The 18,711-nt window shown below is 34.8% G+C and overlaps 4 protein-coding genes across 8 annotated transcripts in view; 2 read left to right on the top strand and 2 right to left on the bottom strand.

The window, feature by feature from the left end:
• LOC125807744 (wound-induced basic protein) overlaps positions 1-2,809 on the top strand; it is a 125,665-nt gene extending 122,856 nt beyond the window's left edge. The window contains exons 2-3 of one of the 2 annotated variants that reach the window (XM_049487484.1): positions 1,176-1,264; positions 2,579-2,809. In XM_049487484.1, coding sequence (XP_049343441.1) covers positions 1,194-1,264; positions 2,579-2,651 — 144 coding nt within the window. In that variant the 5' untranslated portion in view covers positions 1,176-1,193 and the 3' untranslated portion in view covers positions 2,652-2,809. Of the gene's footprint in view, positions 1-1,136; positions 1,265-2,578 lie in introns of those variants that run through there. The other variant, XM_049487483.1, reaches the window with a different exon arrangement.
• A 2,724-nt stretch (positions 2,810-5,533) lies between these two features.
• Positions 5,534-6,186, bottom strand: LOC125807933 (uncharacterized). The gene is made up of 3 exons (XM_049487685.1): positions 6,019-6,186; positions 5,839-5,906; positions 5,534-5,744 (listed from the first exon to the last, which is right to left on the bottom strand). Exons 1-3 carry the CDS (start codon positions 6,148-6,150, stop codon positions 5,534-5,536), a joined length of 411 nt encoding a protein of 136 aa, XP_049343642.1. The 5' UTR covers positions 6,151-6,186.
• A 1,242-nt stretch (positions 6,187-7,428) lies between these two features.
• On the top strand, positions 7,429-11,099 carry LOC125808042 (galacturonosyltransferase 8). The gene is made up of 3 exons (XM_049487819.1): positions 7,429-7,645; positions 8,195-9,442; positions 10,487-11,099. Exons 1-3 carry the CDS (start codon positions 7,496-7,498, stop codon positions 10,760-10,762), a joined length of 1,674 nt encoding a protein of 557 aa, XP_049343776.1. The 5' UTR covers positions 7,429-7,495; the 3' UTR covers positions 10,763-11,099.
• Positions 11,100-11,897: 798 nt separating this feature from the next.
• Positions 11,898-16,125, bottom strand: LOC125808043 (nuclear transport factor 2-like). Of its 4 annotated transcripts, none has more exons than XM_049487820.1 (10): positions 15,920-16,125; positions 15,724-15,801; positions 15,505-15,642; positions 14,549-14,837; positions 14,243-14,478; positions 13,878-14,058; positions 13,660-13,781; positions 13,475-13,540; positions 12,510-12,576; positions 11,898-12,267 (listed from the first exon to the last, which is right to left on the bottom strand). In XM_049487820.1, exons 2-10 carry the CDS (start codon positions 15,769-15,771, stop codon positions 11,981-11,983), a joined length of 1,434 nt encoding a protein of 477 aa, XP_049343777.1. In that variant the 5' UTR covers positions 15,772-15,801; positions 15,920-16,125; the 3' UTR covers positions 11,898-11,980. The 4 variants fall into 4 exon arrangements, with proteins under 4 accessions (XP_049343777.1, XP_049343778.1, XP_049343779.1 ...); XM_049487821.1 differs by having other exon boundaries at positions 13,475-13,534; XM_049487822.1 differs by having other exon boundaries at positions 13,893-14,058.
• Between the last annotated feature and the right edge of the window lie 2,586 nt (positions 16,126-18,711).

The raw sequence follows: 18,711 nt of genomic DNA, 5'->3' as shown, positions 1-18,711 counted from the left end.
ACATTTTTCATAAAAAAAACAAAAATATTTTCTCCATGTTGAATTCTTAAGTAGAGTACTATTCACTCATGAAAATATGGGTAAATATGAGTAAACTAGTATTTTACCCAACTCATTTGTTACTCAATCTATTTTTAGCCATATCAATTATGGACGGATTGAATTATTATCTATTTTATGTTGACCCATTTTTAATCTGCCCAAATTGACGAAACCCGCCCATTTGCCACCACTAAACTTCCGTATAAAGGAGAGTTACAAATTTTGAATATTTTTTTGGGAAGGTTGATTTACCTCAATAGTTCATGCAACTTTTCTAGTTGGACAGTATTTTTATACATAATATTATTGATTACTAAATTACAGTGCTTACCAATTTGTCTCCGCAAATACAGTAATTATATGTCAAAAACAGCCAAGGTGGTTGAAAAAATCAACAAATAAATATCAATACATCTATGTTTTTTAGGAAATACATTATGCCCTTCGGCATACAAGCATAACTTATAAGATATTATGTTCAGTGTTAGGGATATAACTTTTGAAATAATACGATATAAGTTTATTTCCGTAAAAAAGTTATTTGTTATTTCAGTGTAACAAATATTATCCCCGTAAAAAAGTTTGTTATTTAAGTGTAACGGATAGTTATAAAAAAATTATTTGTTATTTAAGTGTAACGGACATTATCCCCGTAAAAAAATTGTTATTTAAGTATAACGGATATTATCCACGTAAAAAAGTCTGTTATTTAAGTGTAACGGAAATTATCCCCATAAAAAAGTTCGTTATTTTAAGTGTAACGGATAGATAAGGACATAACTTTTGAAATATTACGATATAAGTTTATCCCGTAAAAAAGTTGTTTGTTATTTAAGTGTAACGGCTATTATCATCGTAAAAAAGTTGTTTGTTATTTAAGTGTAACGGTTATTATCGTCGTAAAAAAGTTATTTGTTATTTAAGTGTAACGGCTATTATCGTCATAAAAAGTTGTTTGTTATTTAAGTGTAACGGATATTTTCGACAAACCCATTCCGAATTAACTTAGCCCATAAGGTCTCTCCACTGGCGGCCCATTACAAATTACCGGAGCGATCATATAAAGCTTTTGAAAAGAGCGATTTAACAAACAGAAGTTGAAAGTGAACAAAGCGGAAATTAGGGTTTTGTTTTGTTGCCGACCAACGACGATGATTTACGACGTGAATTCGCCACTTTTCCGATCCTTCCTCAGCCAGAAGGGAGGCGCATCTGACAAGAGGTACATATAATTTCTCTCGCTAACCGTAAATTCATCACCGCTCAATGTTTTATGCTCATTATGCAATGTTCTCCGATTTAGGGTATTATGAATTTTATGATTTATGCTGTAGGTCAGGCTTATTAGGGTTACATTCTCAAATTCATAGCCTAACCTAACACGTAAAGTTTAATAGTTTGTGAGGTGGATTTTGCCTGCTTGCAGAAGAAGATTCCTAATTACTAGTCTGTTAGATTTCCTTTTACATTATCTGCGCCGCATTGCATGCCCGTTCCTTTTGTTCGTTTCCTTTTAGGTGTGTTACGTGGAGGCTTTGAATAGATTTTATATATAAATTTCTCTATTAGCTCTACTCTATTGTGAGCTTTGTATAAATTTGTCAATTTGTTCTGCTCTATTGCATAACAGCGATGAGTTATGTAGTGGTTGACTAGTAAATATGCTTGATAGGCAATTGTGTGAATGTTTTCATATTTTGGTCATGCTTTGTCAATACACTTTCTTGTAACCGTTAAGTGTTTGTGTAAGACTGAAATTTTGATTCAGTTTCAGATATAATTCGATTAGGAAACATGTTGATTTTTGGCTTTTTCTATGCTTTGCTTAGTAGGTATTTAATGTTATATAGAAACCGAAGCAATCTCGGTCGTAATGATGAGATATTTTCCTACTAGATGTCATGTTTCTGATCACGTAGCGTTTCATGTTGTCTTGTAGTATACATGCATCTTGCCAAAAATTGTTTTCCAATGTTATTCTGGCTTAATACAATCTATAAGAAAGCATCTTTTAGGAAAGCACTGAACATTGCACTTCAAATCCATCAGAATCAGCTACTTGTGGCAAGTAGCTGTTTAGTTAACAGAACATTCAGATTAGAGTCTCTAAGATTGATTTGAGTTCTTCAAATTGGGTTTTAAGCTATGTTGCTCTTCAAAAATATCTCCAGGTGTGTCAATCCTCCAAAAGCTATACCCTTCTGGAGGGTCTAACACACGTGTGCCAACATTTTTGGAGACATTGAGTAACATTCGGTTTTAAGTACACTAAGGGGTCATGTATATGGGATAAGTTATCCCAAACATGGCAACCAAACAAGACATCTAAATTTTATCCCAGTACTATTTATTTTTATCCCTCACACCAAACGATCCCTAAATGTATTATTTAGAACATTCCTGTATCTTTATCTACTGTAGTTTTCGTGTCCACTTGGTGTGGTTCTGTTCCTCATTGTCGTGTCAACAGCCTCACTTCATACCACAAAGCATTTTATGAGGCAGTGCCTCTTAACCTTTTTGTTTAATTCTGCAGGAAAACAGAAGAGCAGAAGCCCAAGGAACAGAGGCCAAAAGCAAGTGAAAACAAGCCTGTTATGAATGAATGAGAGCTGCCAGATGTTAATTTATTTTAGAATATCTGGAATGTTGTTAAGCAACTCTTTTGCAAGATGTTGAATATGTAGTGCATTTGACATTTTAATAGATCATATATCTAGTAAGATATTTGATCCTTTACTTCTATTGGTTTTAATTTCCGATCCAAGCTTTTGATTTTGGGACTACGTTAGTGGGTAAATGGTGGATTAACTAAGTTTTAGAACTTGAGAATCAGTAGTGTAACCATTGGAAGCAAGATCTTTTTTTTCAAATTTCTTCTTTAAACAACCAAAAAATTAGAGTAGTCAGTCGTTAGTAATTCACAATAAACTTTTCGCTAGTAGCATTTAGTTCTTAAGTGGGGGTGATCGATTATTCCTGATCTAAATGTAATCTTATCTATTGCTTGAAGAATTGTGTTTGTAAACACAATTGGATGCTAAAAAATGCATCTCCATGACCATAATTGCTTAGTTTCTACTTGCCATTTCAATATAATTTTGCAATCATTATATAGAGATTTGACTGTGTATTCTCATTGTTTCAAAATTAAATCACACACCTAGGCAAACAGATGTGTATATAGAGAGAGAATCCTTTATTCACGCCGCATTTACCATCAAAACTTCACAAGTCACAACACTGTTTTTACAGGGTACAAGATTCTTCTTTTACTTATTCTTCCCCCATTTCTCCTCCATCTTCCATTTTTCAATTCCCCCCTTGTTCTCCACTACTATTCTTCAGGAATAAAAATGTCTGAGCTGTTCTTATCTATCAATTCTACAAATACTCAATTTTCTACTCTTTTTATCTTTGACTTCCTCTCCCTTCATTCTCTTCTTCTAATCTTTCTTCAACTTGTTAAAATCCTATCTTTTCTCTCCATTACCACTCCCCTTTTGCTATTTTCCTTCAACCCCAAAGATCTTTTTTTTGAATCAAACAAGTTTAGTATTATTCTCTCTGTATAAACATTAAGGTTAAAGTCTTCAAAATGGTGGTTTTAGGACACCCTTTTGAATTCTTGGATTGTAAATCAGCTAATGGAAGTGAAAGCTCAATTCTTGTTGAAACTCAATAGAATTTTGGGGAGTCTTATTAGCTCAGTTTGTTGGCTAAACTTTCACCTTGTTGGTGAAGTTTGATTCCCTATGTTGTAATCCCCTCCATCATTTCCCATTCCCCTACCCCCATTTTTTTTTTATGAAGTTGACTTCTAGGACTGTAAATCAGCTGAGGGGAGTGAAAGTTCAATTCTTGAGTCATCATGTTATGAGTTAGGCTCCAGTACAGCCATATGTGATGATTTTTATTTAAGAAATAAACTGGGAGAAAATTGAGCTGAAATGAGTAGTACTAGGGGCATAATGAAGAAGAAGATACTGGAAGACTTCTTGAAAGAACTTGATGTGTTTGAAGAGAAGAAAATTGAGTCGAAGGGAACAAAGTTCCATAAAGCAAAAGATTGGAAAAGGACATTGGGATGCAAATTTTATGAGGAAAGGCACAATGCTAGTAATAGCAGTGGTGAAGGAATGGATTTGTTATGGGAAAAGTATGAACTGGACTCTATAAAGAAAGAAAACAGAGATAATAAAAAGAATAAGAAGAAGAAAAAAGAAGAGGTGAAGAGCTATGTAAAAGTAGAGCAGATAAATGAGCAGATTGATCAGTTGTGTTGCTTACAGGCACTAAAGTTGTCAGCTAGGAAAATGAATTTGGGAATTGGAAGGTCTAATTTTGTGAGGATTTCTAAGGCAATTAAAGGGCTTAAATGGATACACCATGTGAGCAAGAATAACAAGAAGGTTCATTGTGGAGATTGAGAGTTTTGATATTACTTTCTAGTTTCTATGAATAAAACTAGAAATTGTTTGTAGTACTTTCTGGTTTTGAAATTGTTTGTGAATTCCTTGTATGTTTATCCCTTCATATGACAAGAACTAAACATTTTATCGGTATGAACTATGTCTGAATCTCAACCAAGTTTAGGTTGGCTACATGCCTCTCAATTTATGCTCATTTCTTTTGGTATTGTTAGAATTCATCATCTATTGACTAGCTCTGCACTAGTAGTCAAACTACAGTAACCCTCTTCGTATATCCAAGCTTGGAACCAACAATATAAACAGGCTCACACAGGCAGAGTTTTATTCCATATCTGTCTCTATGTTAAGTAAAATGAGATCCCAAATCTCAACAGTAGTCAAGTAGTGCTGTTTTATCAAAGGTTATTTTGCTGTCTGGCTCAATTTTGTCTACTTGCAACAGTAAAAGGCAGAGGAATTCTAGAGGGTTTGGGAGCGTGGTGTGTAGGCATACCTTACCACTGGAGACGTAGAAAGGTTGTTTCTAATGGACATTAGCAACAAGCAGGAACAATCAACAAGATACAAAAATACATTAGCAAAACACCCTATTACCTATTAACCCTCTTATCAGAAGTTATTAACCTTCTTACGGCCAACCTCTCGCACCTCCTTACCGGGGCATCCTTACCTCTCCTCTTCAGGATCACACAATATAGCTACACATAAGGGAGTTAGGGCAAGAATATGCAGATCAGCTAGTATAATGAAGCAAAACTGATGCAATAGAGATTTGGCAATTATGTCTAAAGCAAGATTAAAACAGTAAAAGTCATTAGGCCTTCCTTATCCAAATAGCATTTTCTTGCTGATACAAAACAAAGAAAATTGGTCACATACTGTTCTCTTCTATATTAGTAGTTGTTTTGGTCACTAAATCTATTTATGAATTGCATTCATCTTTCTATTGCATCTTCAGACTTCAGATCAAGGAATGTAATCTTCATCAGACTCATCAGATTGGAAAATTGGTCACATCTACATACTCTTTTTGGTCACTATATCTATCAGAATTGCATTTACATTTCCATAGCATCTTCAGAGTTCAGTTCAAGGCATGTCTCCACCAGACTAATCAGCAAATTTATCGAACCAAAATCGTTTTCACTATCCTCGATTGATCCTTTTGGCAATTCTTCAACAATTTCAAGATTAGCCCTTTTCCTTTTTGACAATACTACTTTGGAACTTTGATTCGCTTCCACAGCTACAGATGAGGGAATTTCTTCACTGATCCAAGAACTCATGTTAAGACATTATTTTTCGAAGAAAAAAAAAGTACATAAAATTAAGGACATTTTGTAATTCTTGAAAGAAAATGTACCCTTGCTCAATATATTTGTTCTGGAGAGGAAAAAGATCTGTGCTTCGATTAGCAGATTCAATTGTATCCTAAATCAAGAAAGAAGATCATTTTTTCAACTCAATCATTAAACCACAGAACATAATACATAAATGGTGATGGTTAAAAAGAAAATTGGAATCAGATAAGCAGAATTAATACCGGGATCATGAAGTTCGCGTTCATTGGAGAAAATAATTCTTGCAGAATTGGTTTATACTCTGCTTCTTCTTGTACTGCAGACTTCATCTTTTGTTTCTTATTGTGGCCATTTTCGCGTTTATCTTCAGACATGATCTTGATGAGCTTCTTCTTGATTTCGAATTTGAACAAGAAGAAGAAGATGATGATAGTGAAAGTTGCAGAAGAAAAGTAGAAGCAGAGAGCAAGAAAGAAAAAGCGAGGGAAGTGGGACTATTTTTTGAACTATTTATAATTGTAATTAACTAACTTTGTTGTTTGTTAAGGAAAAAATACTAACTAACTTTTGGAGTGTTTATATTAGTGATACAATTTCGTAGTTATTATCATTTATTTCTTCATTTAACTATCTTAATAGTGACAAATTAAAATAACATCGCCTTCATCAAGCATTACATGTTAAAAGGGAATTTAAATTATATGCGTGGACGTAACGAATTTTTTTTACATTGTTTAACATAATTATTTGATTGTGTAAGTCTATAGATTTTCATATTGGCTAAACTAGTTTGAGACTGAGCTCAAGTGGTTAGTGAGCTCTATTTCTTAATAATACGAAAATATTGAGCAAACCACACCTTTAGGATGATTAACGTAAATATATCCTTTTAAATTTTATCTTTAAAAATGTACTTGAATAGTCTTTGATATTAACAAAATACTAGATACTAGACTATTACTATATACTCTATATGTTTTATATATTAGGTATGATATACAAAAACTATATATATTTTGATACAAAAAAATATATACTTTGTGTATATTTGGCTATTATCAGTATTGTGTAACAACTATATAATGTGTACACGACATTATACCTTCTTTGTAAGACTAATAAATCTAATTATTTTGATCGATCGGCAACACCTATTTAAGCCCCAACACTATGGGTTGGGCTACGACGAAATTGGGCCTTGCAAACTACTTTTATATAGCTCTAATTAGTTTCATTATTGTACTTATTTAGTCCCCAAACAATTTATTAAGCACATTGTGAAATTTCCAATAATTGCAAAATTTCAAGTTAGAGACAAATACAGCGTGCAATAAAAGTAAAGGCACGTTTTTGAAAAATAAATTAATTGTTCAAAATTGTTATCCTATATTTAATATGGAATAAAAATATAACAACAATTACGAGATAGCAATTTATCTAACAATTTTATCTCAACTAAATATGAAATAAAGTTTTTAGTATCATAGAGTAGGACCCACTTGCTTTATCAAAACGTGGGACCCATACCCAACTCCACCGTCAAATCCGCGTTTCTTCCTCACTCGCCAGTTGCCTCTCTCCAATTTCTCCATCCATTCATCTTTCAAAGTGTGAAATAATCACACTCATAAATTAAACAATAAATACTCCTCTCTCTCTCTCAACCATAAAAGTGAAAGCAAGCATTATATCTCGGAAACGGAGACTTGCTTAACAAAAATGGCTCTCCGGAGCTCCCGTACGGTCACCGGCACCGGAATACGGCTCACCTTCAGCCTCTTCGTGTCTTTTCTCACTGTCGCTGTTTTCCTTCTCTTAGCTCTCTCTTCTCTCTACACTTCCTCTGCAGATCCCTCTGATCTCGGCGTCGTAAGTACTTACCTTCGCAATTTCTCCCTTCTCATTTATCTGTATGCGGTTGATTTACTGTCGGTTAGCCTATAATCTGTGTATTTTTTTTCTTGTTGAGTTGTCACATTTTCTTATTAAGTTGTGATCTCGTGATACTTTACTTAATTTTTTGTTACTTTTTGAGTATATGCATGTTATCAAGTTACTTAGATCTAAATCTGGAAACATATTATTATGATTAATTTTTTGTGATTTTTTTCGTATTAAATATGCACGTTATTAGGATCTCAATCTGGAAACTTTGATTGTGAAACTTTTTTACACTATGTTTTATTCTCTAGTTAGTAAGATCTTAGTCTAGAAAGATTTGATTGGTTATTATCATTTCATGAGTTTTGAAATACTTGTCCGTGCGTAGTGATTCTAGACTTGTTGTTGAGCTTGTGTGATTCCACGAGGTTTTTATGATTTCTGAGTTTTAATATGCATGAATTGCATAATTTTTCTTGGATCTTTCTTTATCCCTAAGTAGGTTTTGTATTGACAGTGTCAAATGTGGTTGAATAGGGAATTACACGTGATTTTAGAGCAGTTGGATCATTACGAAGGTCGGTTTTGGCTCTAAAATCTGATCCATTGAAACCGCGGCTAGATCAGATCAAGAAGCAAGCAGATGATCACCGTTCATTGGTTCTGGCTTATGCTTCCTATGCTCGGAAGCTGAAGCTTGAGAACTCAAAACTCGTTCGAGTTTTTGCTGAGTTATCTAGGAACTTTAGCGATCTGACTTCAAAACCTTTATACCGCACACTGTTTGACTCGGATGGTAACTCAATGAATGAGTCGGTACTTAGGCAGTTTGAGAAGGAGGTGAAGGAAAGGATTAAAGCCACCCGGCAAGTTGTTGCTGAGGCGAAAGAGTCATTTGATAATCAATTGAAAATTCAGAAGCTGAAAGATACAATCTTTGCCGTCAATGAGCAGCTAATGAAGGCGAAGAAGCAAGGTGCTTTCTCGAGCTTGATTGCTGCCAAGTCTATCCCGAAGAGTGTGCATTGTTTGGCAATGAGGTTAATGGATGAGCGAATCACTCATCCTGATAAGTATACAGATGATGGGAAGCCTACTCCACCAGAATTTGAGGATCCTAGCCTTTATCATTATGCAATCTTCTCTGACAATGTGCTTGCTGCTTCAGTTGTGGTGAATTCAGCAGTTAAAAACTCGAATGACCCATCGAAGCATGTGTTTCACGTGGTGACTGATAAAATGAATCTTGGGGCTATGCAAGTTATGTTCAAGATGAAAGAATATAATGGGGCTTTTATCGAAGTGAAGGCGGTCGAGGATTATAAGTTCCTGAATTCTTCTTATGTTCCGGTACTTAAACAGCTTGAATCTGCAAAGCTTCAGCAGTTTTACTTCGAGAATAAGCTCGAAAATGCAACAAAGGATACAACTAATATGAAATTCAGAAACCCGAAGTATCTCTCCATATTGAACCACATTAGATTCTATTTACCAGAATTGTACCCCAAGTTGCACAGGATATTGTTCTTGGACGATGATATAGTTGTTCAGAAGGATTTGACAGGTCTATGGAAATTAGATATGGATGGTAAGGTGAATGGAGCTGTGGAGACATGTTTTGGTTCATTTCATCGTTATGCACAATACATGAATTTCTCTCATCCTTTGATCAAGTCTAAGTTCAACCCCAAAGCGTGTGCATGGGCTTATGGAATGAACTTCTTTGATTTGGATGCTTGGAGGAGGGAGAAGCTCACGGAGGAATACCATTATTGGCAGACTCTGGTAAGAAATACTATCCATCCATTTCATTTATGTGGCAATTTTATCTGCGGATGAAGTTCAAGAAAGCAAGGACTTTTGAACTTGTGGTCTTAATCCCTGCCATAATATTTATGTGGCTATAAAAGCATATTATTAAGAGTAAATGGGAAATTCAAAGTTTAAGTGTTTCAAAATATATAAATGTGTCATTCTTCTCGAAACAGACTGTAGAGGAAGAAATGTGCCACATTTAAACGGAACATAGCATTAGTAGAGTTATATTTATTCCAGAAATGTTAGATTACAACTTTTTATGGGTAGTTCTTGGGTGTGTTTGGTATGGAGAAAAACAGTTTCCAAAAAAGTGTCTTTCAAATTTTCCATGTTTGGTTGGTCGAAATTTTTGGAGAACATATTTTCTAAGGAGAATAAGTTCCTTAGAAATGATGAAAATGACTTGCCTAATAGAAGTACGGAAGACAAGTTCCACACATCACATTCCACATCAATTGTTTCATCCCCACCCTTCAACACACTCCACCACCATAGTCCATCCCCACTAACTTACACCCCTCCCTACCTCCAACTCCAGTAGTTTTGTCTAGATTATACACGAATACTTAAGAAAATAATATTTTGTCTATGTACCAAATACAAGAAAATTTGTACGAAAATCACTTATTTTCCTTCGTACAAACCCTCCCGTTGTCTTGCATGTTCTTATTAAGCATGGATCTGCCTTTTTTTCTATATATAACAAAGAATATAGGTCATGTGCATACATGCATGCTCACAGGCGTACACATGCATACATATGTGCGCCTGTTTTGAGCTCTTTACAGACTATGTCCAGTAGTTATAACTGTGATCTGAAGAAGTTATTAAAGCATGGTGTCTTGCTTCTGGTAGGTTAACTTAGTTGCATATACTAGCTTTTGCAGCTGTTTCCATTAAAGCAATTTTTCCAACTTCTAAGGTGTCATGCTGCACCGCATTTTAATTAGTTAGACTTGTACAGTCTGAATTACAAGTTTTTACTATTTTTGCTAAATGGGATCTTTGCAGAATGAAAACCGGACCTTATGGAAATTGGGTACGCTGCCTCCAGGATTAATCACATTTTACTCCACAACAAAGCCACTGGACAAATCATGGCATGTTTTAGGGCTTGGTTATAATCCAAGTATCAGTATGGAAGAGATCAATAATGCTGCAGTTGTCCACTTTAATGGGAATATGAAGCCATGGCTTGATATTGCAATGGCCCAATATCGGCCTCTATGGACGAAGTATGTGGATTATGAAAATGAGTACGTGCAGGGGTGTAATTTCGGTTTTTAAGTACATGAGATCAGGTGGATATTTGCTTGTTGGGTTCAGCAAGCTATTCCTGCAAGCATCCCTCAATATGACTTGTTCCTGCTCGGTCACACGGAAAATTAGTGTTCATTTTCTATGCCGTAGGTGGTATCTTGTCTATCCATATCTTATTTATTTTCTCGAGCAGTAGTTTAGCTTTAGTTTTCAATTGTCTATACTATTTTTATGGACCAGAAGTAAAAATAATATATCTTGTTATATTATTTCAGAAGGCTACTGTCAGAGTTGAGATATTTGCAATTTTGTGGGTTAATGTATTACAGATTTCACGATTAAGCAACTTATTTTCTTGTTGTCACTCTGGTGTGGTGGTTTAGATATGGTTTCCTTTTGAATATTGATTTAGATTTTAGAGCTTCGTATACACAACCATCTTGTTTGCAAGTGAACTCTCTTGTTAACAATAAACAGTACCCAAAACTGCTGAATGATTCCTCCAGGCCGTCGACTTTAAATCTCTTGGATCAGATGCTTATGATCAGTAAGTGTGTTGTTATTATCATATGAAAATGAGACCGCTTTAGATGACTTCTCAGTCTGCTTATATATGATTCTGATGAATACGTTGCTGTTAGCCAACAAAATGCAGGTGCATTCATTGTGAATTGGTGCTTAAATGGGCACACCAATTGTTATTAACCTTGTTAGACTTACAAGGTTTGACTTCTTAAATATCAGACTGAGCTGGATCTAACGTTAATTCATTCTTGTTAAGTGTCGATCCATTGTTCATTTTTCTCAACATTATGCCTATACCAGATCCAGACTCATCCCTACTCGTGTTTTACATGGTTTGTCGAACTTATCCAAATATATAACAAAATAAAATAAAAACATTTCTTTTGTCAAACTGAAAAGAGAAATTAAAATAAATAAATTTCCACAAGCCCCCAACAATAATTCAATACAAAAAAGGCAAAAGCCCACAAATGACGTATAATCTCTTGCTAGGGGCTCCAACACCCGTATGCTACACAAAGAAATCTACTTTTAAAAAAAAAAAAAAAACTTCATTCCTACCTCCACCTATCCGATTAACCAGGAAAAAAAAATTGAACTAGAAAACTTAGCAAAAAGAGCTTTTTGAGAAACATCATAGCTCTTGACAAAATTTCTCTTCACCTTAATAATAAATCATTTTAAATGTCAATTCAAATAATAATACTAAGCTACTACTCTTCAAGCTGTAGCAGAATAGCGAGGTGTCGGGGTTTTGGCTGTTCCATTAGACATTCCACCACCACGACTCATTCGCCCACCTGTATTGTCAGCTCGCCGATATCCTTCACCTCCACGGTTTGATGAACCCCCACGATTCCCACCCCTGTTGTTGAACTCATTTCTTCCATTAAAATCATCTCGACCATAGCCCCTGCCACCTACATAGTTTCCTCGGCCTCTTCCTCCATCGTTCCTGAATCCACCACCCCTTCCAGATTGAAACCTACCACCACCTCTGGTGTTAACTGCAGCAGAGACGACATTTAGATTCACTGTGAAAAAGTAATAATATTGCCCTGCACTTTCTCTTTTCACAATGCTTTTCCAGGAAAGTGATAAAACAACATAATATTCTCCAAAAATCAGAACAGAAGACTATAGAAACACGCCATTCACTACACCAAAAACACATCAAATATGCAATTTTTTCCTGGTGATTATGCATCAGTAATTCTAAATACTTAAAAGGAAAATGGTTAAAACTTACGTCGAGAATTAGTAGACCTCTTCTCCTCAACCACTGCTTGCCGATCACCAATGAGAACTGGAGAAGCCTGTAGAAAATGAAGCCCAAAACCAAAAGTAAACTAAGCAGGTGAAAAGAGACGCATCGGATGGGGAAAAACTAATGTGAATTGACCATGTTAATCATATCCATACTAAGGTGACAATAAGAATTGTTAACAAACTAAAGTCATTGACCATGTTAATCATATCCATACTAAAAGATAAGGGGTATCAAAGTGAGATCCACAAAACTGTAAGCCACCACACTTCGATAGGTTATTCAAGCAACATGTAGTTAACTTAAACAGTACCAAATTTAATCCACAAATGTGTAACCCACCTGAATTTTACAGGTCCAACAGGGAATACATTCATTGATAGGCAACACAAATCAATCCATCCGAAAGTTTAGGTCAACTAGCGATACCATAACAACCAGACATTAGCAGACAAATTAAACTTAAGTAATTATCCTTCATTCTCTTAATTGAATTGCAATTGAACTCAGCCTAGTCTTTTACTAAATCCCAAATTAATCCGTAAAGAACTATACCCATTTAAACCTTATGACATAAATTTCTTTTCAACCAAGGGTCTAGTTAGAATATTACATGGCATTGAACTACTAATCATCTGCTGTAGGATGACTAAACAATGATAGAGCCAAATTGGGGCTAAAAGTATTGACTCAATTTAAATATTTAATCAAGACCTAAAAAGTAATACTAACTCAATCCGGAGCCATCAATTTGCTGAAGGTGGATAATATGGTTACTCAAAACAACTAACAAAAGAAGAGCATATGGATTCTCACTGCTCAGTGATTTCTTATGCCTTTCACAGAACTCTTTAACTTGATGAAATAAATTTAAGTTACTGTTCCTCTCGATTTCACCCGCTCCATCTTATAATACATGACATGCAAGAGGGATAAAGATGAGATACCTCGATTGCTTTTTGCGCAGCACTTTCCACTTCAAATTCCACAAATCCAAAACAAAATCCCTGTTGCTGCCATTAACCAATTTATGATTAGAGAATCCATTAATGCAGAGGAACATATAGCAAAAGAATGCACACATTCAGATTTTTTTCTTTAATTAGCAAGAAAATAGCACAAACAAACATACCCTGTTACTTCTGACTTGAATTCCTCCATTTTTTATTGGCCCAAACCTCTTGAACTCGTCCGCAAGTAATGCCACAGTTGCACTCATAGGCAAGCCTTTTATATAGATTGAGTAGCCATCAGCTGCTGGAGGCGATTTAACAAACACAAGAATGAGAAATCAACACAACTCATAGTAAAAAAAAAAACACCAAATGGATTGAAAAAGTAAAAGCAAACTCTGCAGTTGCATGCCTTCTGTGTCATTTATGTTATCAATGGTATCTGAGCTGGAATATGGGCCATCAGTTGCTGTGGCAGCAGGCTGATTCACTTGCACAACACTCTTTGTCATAGGCTTCCTAGAAGCAGGTGCTGGAGGAGGGGAGAAGGTTGCAGCACTTTCCTTGAGATGCATGACCTGAAATAAATTGCAGATTTTCTTAACTAAGAAATCTTGAATAGACCTTCTCTATCCTTGAATCATCTTTGACAACAGACCAACTAGACTAGGCAGATGCTAATATGTCTAAACTATTGGCAGCAAATATAAGTATAGAGGTGCTAAAGTTTGCATCCAGTTATTTGTTGCCATGACCACTTACAATTGAAGCATATGACTTCTTAGGAACTTCCCCAGTTTTGTTGTCAGATTCAGCTACCACTTCAGAGCCATCTTGGACTTCATCGACAACCTCAGACACAGGCACTTCATCTTCAACAATAGGCACATCACCATTCTCAGATGGGTTGTAAACTTCTCCCACATCAGCTTCCTCTGCTGGTGGAGTGCTTTGCTCAGGGATGTGATTCTGCGGTACTGTAGGTGGATCTGCAACAACTGGTAAAAGAAAAACTGTTAGTTGCTAATTAGGGTATTGCCAAAAGAACCAAACAATTGTTGCAATTACTTTGCTCTGGCGTGACAGGAGCCACAGCATCAGTTACTGGAACCTGGACTGTATCATGCTGACCGGCAGTCTCTACATATCGAAACATATCATTCAAGACAAAGTAACCCCTATCTTGCGGTGCTAGGAAGAAAGTTTGACAGAAATTCCGGATCAAGTTGTCTTTCCCAGTCAAATATCCAGTTACAAGGACATGCACCCCGCCATTAAAGGATTCTTGGGCATCCACAGACTTGATCTCTGCTCTGAAATCTCCATAGTTGAGTGAGAGTATCTTATCATTTATTGCCTGTGTTTGACATCAAACAAAAGAACATTAGCAACTCCAGCATTGTTAATTCAAAAGATCATTAGAGTAAACAAGACAGAGCAGCAAAAAGTGATAAATCTATCTCCCTATTATAGCTAAAGGTGAGCCTCTCAAGGTTGACCAGTTTCAGTCATTCAAGGGTAATTAAATCTTCTCCAAACCCAAAAAAAACCTGCATCAAAATTCAAGTATACCCAACATCTCCACAGCTAACAAAGCCCATAAGTATAACTTCTCACTCTACATCATTCTACATAAAACTAAAGAACAATATTCCAGTTTCAAGCTTTTCAATACATGTGCAAAGTCAATTAAGGCATTTAGTTTGAAACAGACGGATAAAGAACCATTTTTTCCATTAAAATGTGCAGATATTAATTAGAAAAATGTATTTTTTACATGTGGTCACCTAACACTGATAATGATTAATGAAATTTCATCTAAAAATGTGATCTTTACCTACAAGCAATAAAATAAATTCAACAGATTTCAAATCCTTTACTCTTCACACAATCAATCAACTCCCTAACCCAACAAACAAATATTTAAGCACATTGTTCACAAGTTTCTGCAACAAAATTAATATAGGGGAAAAGGGAATAACATGGACCATAGTATACGCGAAGATAAGTTCACTTGCACTTACTTGCATTGTCGTAGTGATACCCATGGATCCATCCTCTTCAGGACGTCCAAGCTTGCTTATATCCTGGTAAAACCTGAATACAAGCCCCGGCGAATGATGCAATATATGATAGTATTGCTGCACAAATGCATTCGCAACCTATATACACAAATACATCGAACTCAATCACTATCCACAGCTAAAGCAAAACAAAATAAACGCAATGATTTATATACGCACAACTTGAGCAGAAACTGGTGCTACTGCCACTGCTGCTTCCGCTGCCATCGTCAATCAATCGAACTCCTATTTAAAGCACTAAACACAAAATTAACCAAAAATATTAGAAAAAAAACTCGAATCCTCTGTTCTCGTGATCTAACATGAACGAATACGTGAAAAAAAAACTTAATTCAAAAAAATTAAACATTAATACCTGGATTTGTATCGGATCAGGTCAGTGGAAAGAGAGAAAGTTTGATGTACAGTCTGTGTGTTTCTCTCTCTAGATGCGGAGGAGGAAGGTTTGAGTTCTAGGGTTTTGCTGTAGAGAGAGTGGTGGATCTCGGAAACGAGGCGCGAGTAGAGAGAGAGAGTGGGAAAAGGAGAGAGAAAGGGTTCCAAAGAGGATTTTATACACGTGATGTGGTGACTCGTGGGATATTAAAACTTTAATATATGTAGATTTACACACGAAAAAATAAGTACTACTACTACTAGTATTAGGAGTACTTTTAGTTAATTATTAATCATATGATTAGATGAGGAAATATATTAAATTAAATTAAATATTGTACTAATTTTAGTAGTATTTATTATTGATTAAATCAACATATTAAGCAGATTTTATGTCTTTATTATAATTGATAGAATTTGGCATGAAATTAATTTCATCACTGAACTATTGTTGGAATAATAATTTAAAATTGTAATAAGAATCTTAAGTCATTTAGGATTTGTTATTTATGATATTACTTATTTATGTGTAATTAAGATTTATTAATTAGAGAGGTTATAGACCTAATTTATTTTAGCTGTTAGTATTATAAATAGGGATGTCTTAATACATATTTTTAATGTCATGAAATATAAGAGTTTTTAAATAAAATATTTTCCTTCAATTATTGATGGCCTAATTTAAATATACATTTGATCTTGCTACAACTCTTTCAATTCTTGAAACCGATTTTTTTTAATACTTCTCTAGACTTTTTTTATCAAGAACTCCATGCTCCTAGAAGGGTTTAACAACACTTGTTATGTCATATGACTGATCGGGAGTGTACTTAAATTTAGTTAGTCAAGTAAAACGGTATTATTCAAAGATGAAACTAATAATTTACACCAATTTCAGAGATGTTTTGGATACTTCTCTTTTTATTATTCAATGTTCACTAAATGCTTTGTATATAGAAGAGAAATACTCCCCTATTTTAATCTATGTGTCACGTTTTGACCTATACACAATTTAAAAAAATATATAATTGGGAAAGTTTACCCTATAATTTATTATAAGTCGAAGATGGGTAATTATTTAGACTCAAATTTATCTGACCATCAATTTGTTATTATCCAGACTAATTTTGTTTGTCCAACTAATTTATAACAAAATGGTAGATCAAGAGTGACACAATCAAATTGGTCGATGGAAAAGACCCTAACATTATTTGGTGGTGTTAGTTGCAACTTGCAGAATCTTGGACATTGCTTGTTTGTGGTACTTATTTTTTTGTTCTTTGTTCAATTATTTGAAGTACTTTGTACTCATTTATTTATTTTTTGCGTCCAATTGTTAGTACTACTTCGTGTGTTCGCATTCTATTTTTATTTATTGCTTCCATTTTACGCACATTGTGGGGTTATGCTGCTTTCAAAATTCAATGACACAAAACTCCATGTAAAAGAATTCAACTTGAACCACAAAAAGAAATAAAAGCCTATCTCGATTTAATATAAGAAATTAAAAAAGAAGTTGAATTAAAAGATCAGTTAGATTCCATCAAAAACAGGGGGGAATTACAGTGATGTGTTTTAAAGGCTGGGATAAATCAACAGCCCCAGCATGCTCCACAAATTGAGAAGGGGTAAATGATTTTCCATGACAAACACAAACAATATTGATCTCCATTTTGTTATCATACTTGCACAATAATCCATTTATCGTCTTCCCATTTGGGCCATTACCGGTTGCTGAAACACACGGCATTCGAGAAAGCAATTGAATCATGCCACAATTCCTCTTTTCCTCTGTTTTTTGGTCTTGTTCCTCTTTGATGGACATGACATTACACCTACTACTTCTACCTGTTCGTGTGATAGCTGGTTAGAGTTATGCAGATATTAGTAAGGAACTTCAAATTAAATAGATTACCTTTAGGAGACGAACTTTGGCATTCTGTAATTGTAGAAGAACATCTCTCCATAAATCCATTTGACTCACTACTTCTACATTGATTATAACTCGTATTCGCGTTATAAATTCTAAAACCTCGACAATTTTTCCTCATCGATTCCCTTTTCCCAACATTCCGATGATCGCAAATTGGAACTACAAGATTGTGATCATTTACACATGAATCTTGATTCACAAAAAGATTCAAGCTTTTTACATCTTCATTGCCAAAAGTTCTAATTTTGCTTTTTCTACAAATTAGTTCTTCATTCTCCATCATTTCTCTATGTAATGCCCTCTTTTTCGACCTTTGCCACTCTATTAACATGTTATCATCTGAATTGAAAACCTGATCATTTTTCTTTGTGTAATTTCCTCCAATTGATAAGCTTAAACTCAATCCAATCCCATTTTCATCTTCATCAAAATCACCCTTCATTAGCTCCAACATCTTCTCTTCTTTTTTTTGCACTAACAAAAAAAACCTTGCTTCCTTGTATTTATTTTTTTTTCAAGAAAAAGATTGAATCTTTAGGAACAAAAAAGATATACAAAGAAGATAAAAAATAGGATATGTATTTATTTAAGCAGTAAATGTAGTGAAGAATGCCACGTGGCGTGAAAAGAAACGATGACGTGAGAGTTTTAATTACACGTATGATCAATTAATCCAGCGTTTAAGTAAAGCATTTAACCAGCATGTTTCTTGGACTGCCACGTGGTTTCTAACGGCGGCACGTTTTACTGACGTTATAGTTTTGTGACACGTGTCAGATTGAACAGAAAAGGGATTGAAATATTGAATAGTTCTATTCCATCAAGGAGGAGAAATAGAT

The sequence above is a fragment of the Solanum verrucosum genome, unplaced genomic scaffold (genome assembly GCF_900185275.1).
Source record: "Solanum verrucosum unplaced genomic scaffold, falcon-dt-bn FXZP01000183.1, whole genome shotgun sequence".
Classification (NCBI taxonomy): Eukaryota; Viridiplantae; Streptophyta; class Magnoliopsida; order Solanales; family Solanaceae; genus Solanum; species Solanum verrucosum.
Note: the sequence above shows the minus strand (reverse complement) of the source record. Positions and strands in the feature narration are given on the sequence as shown.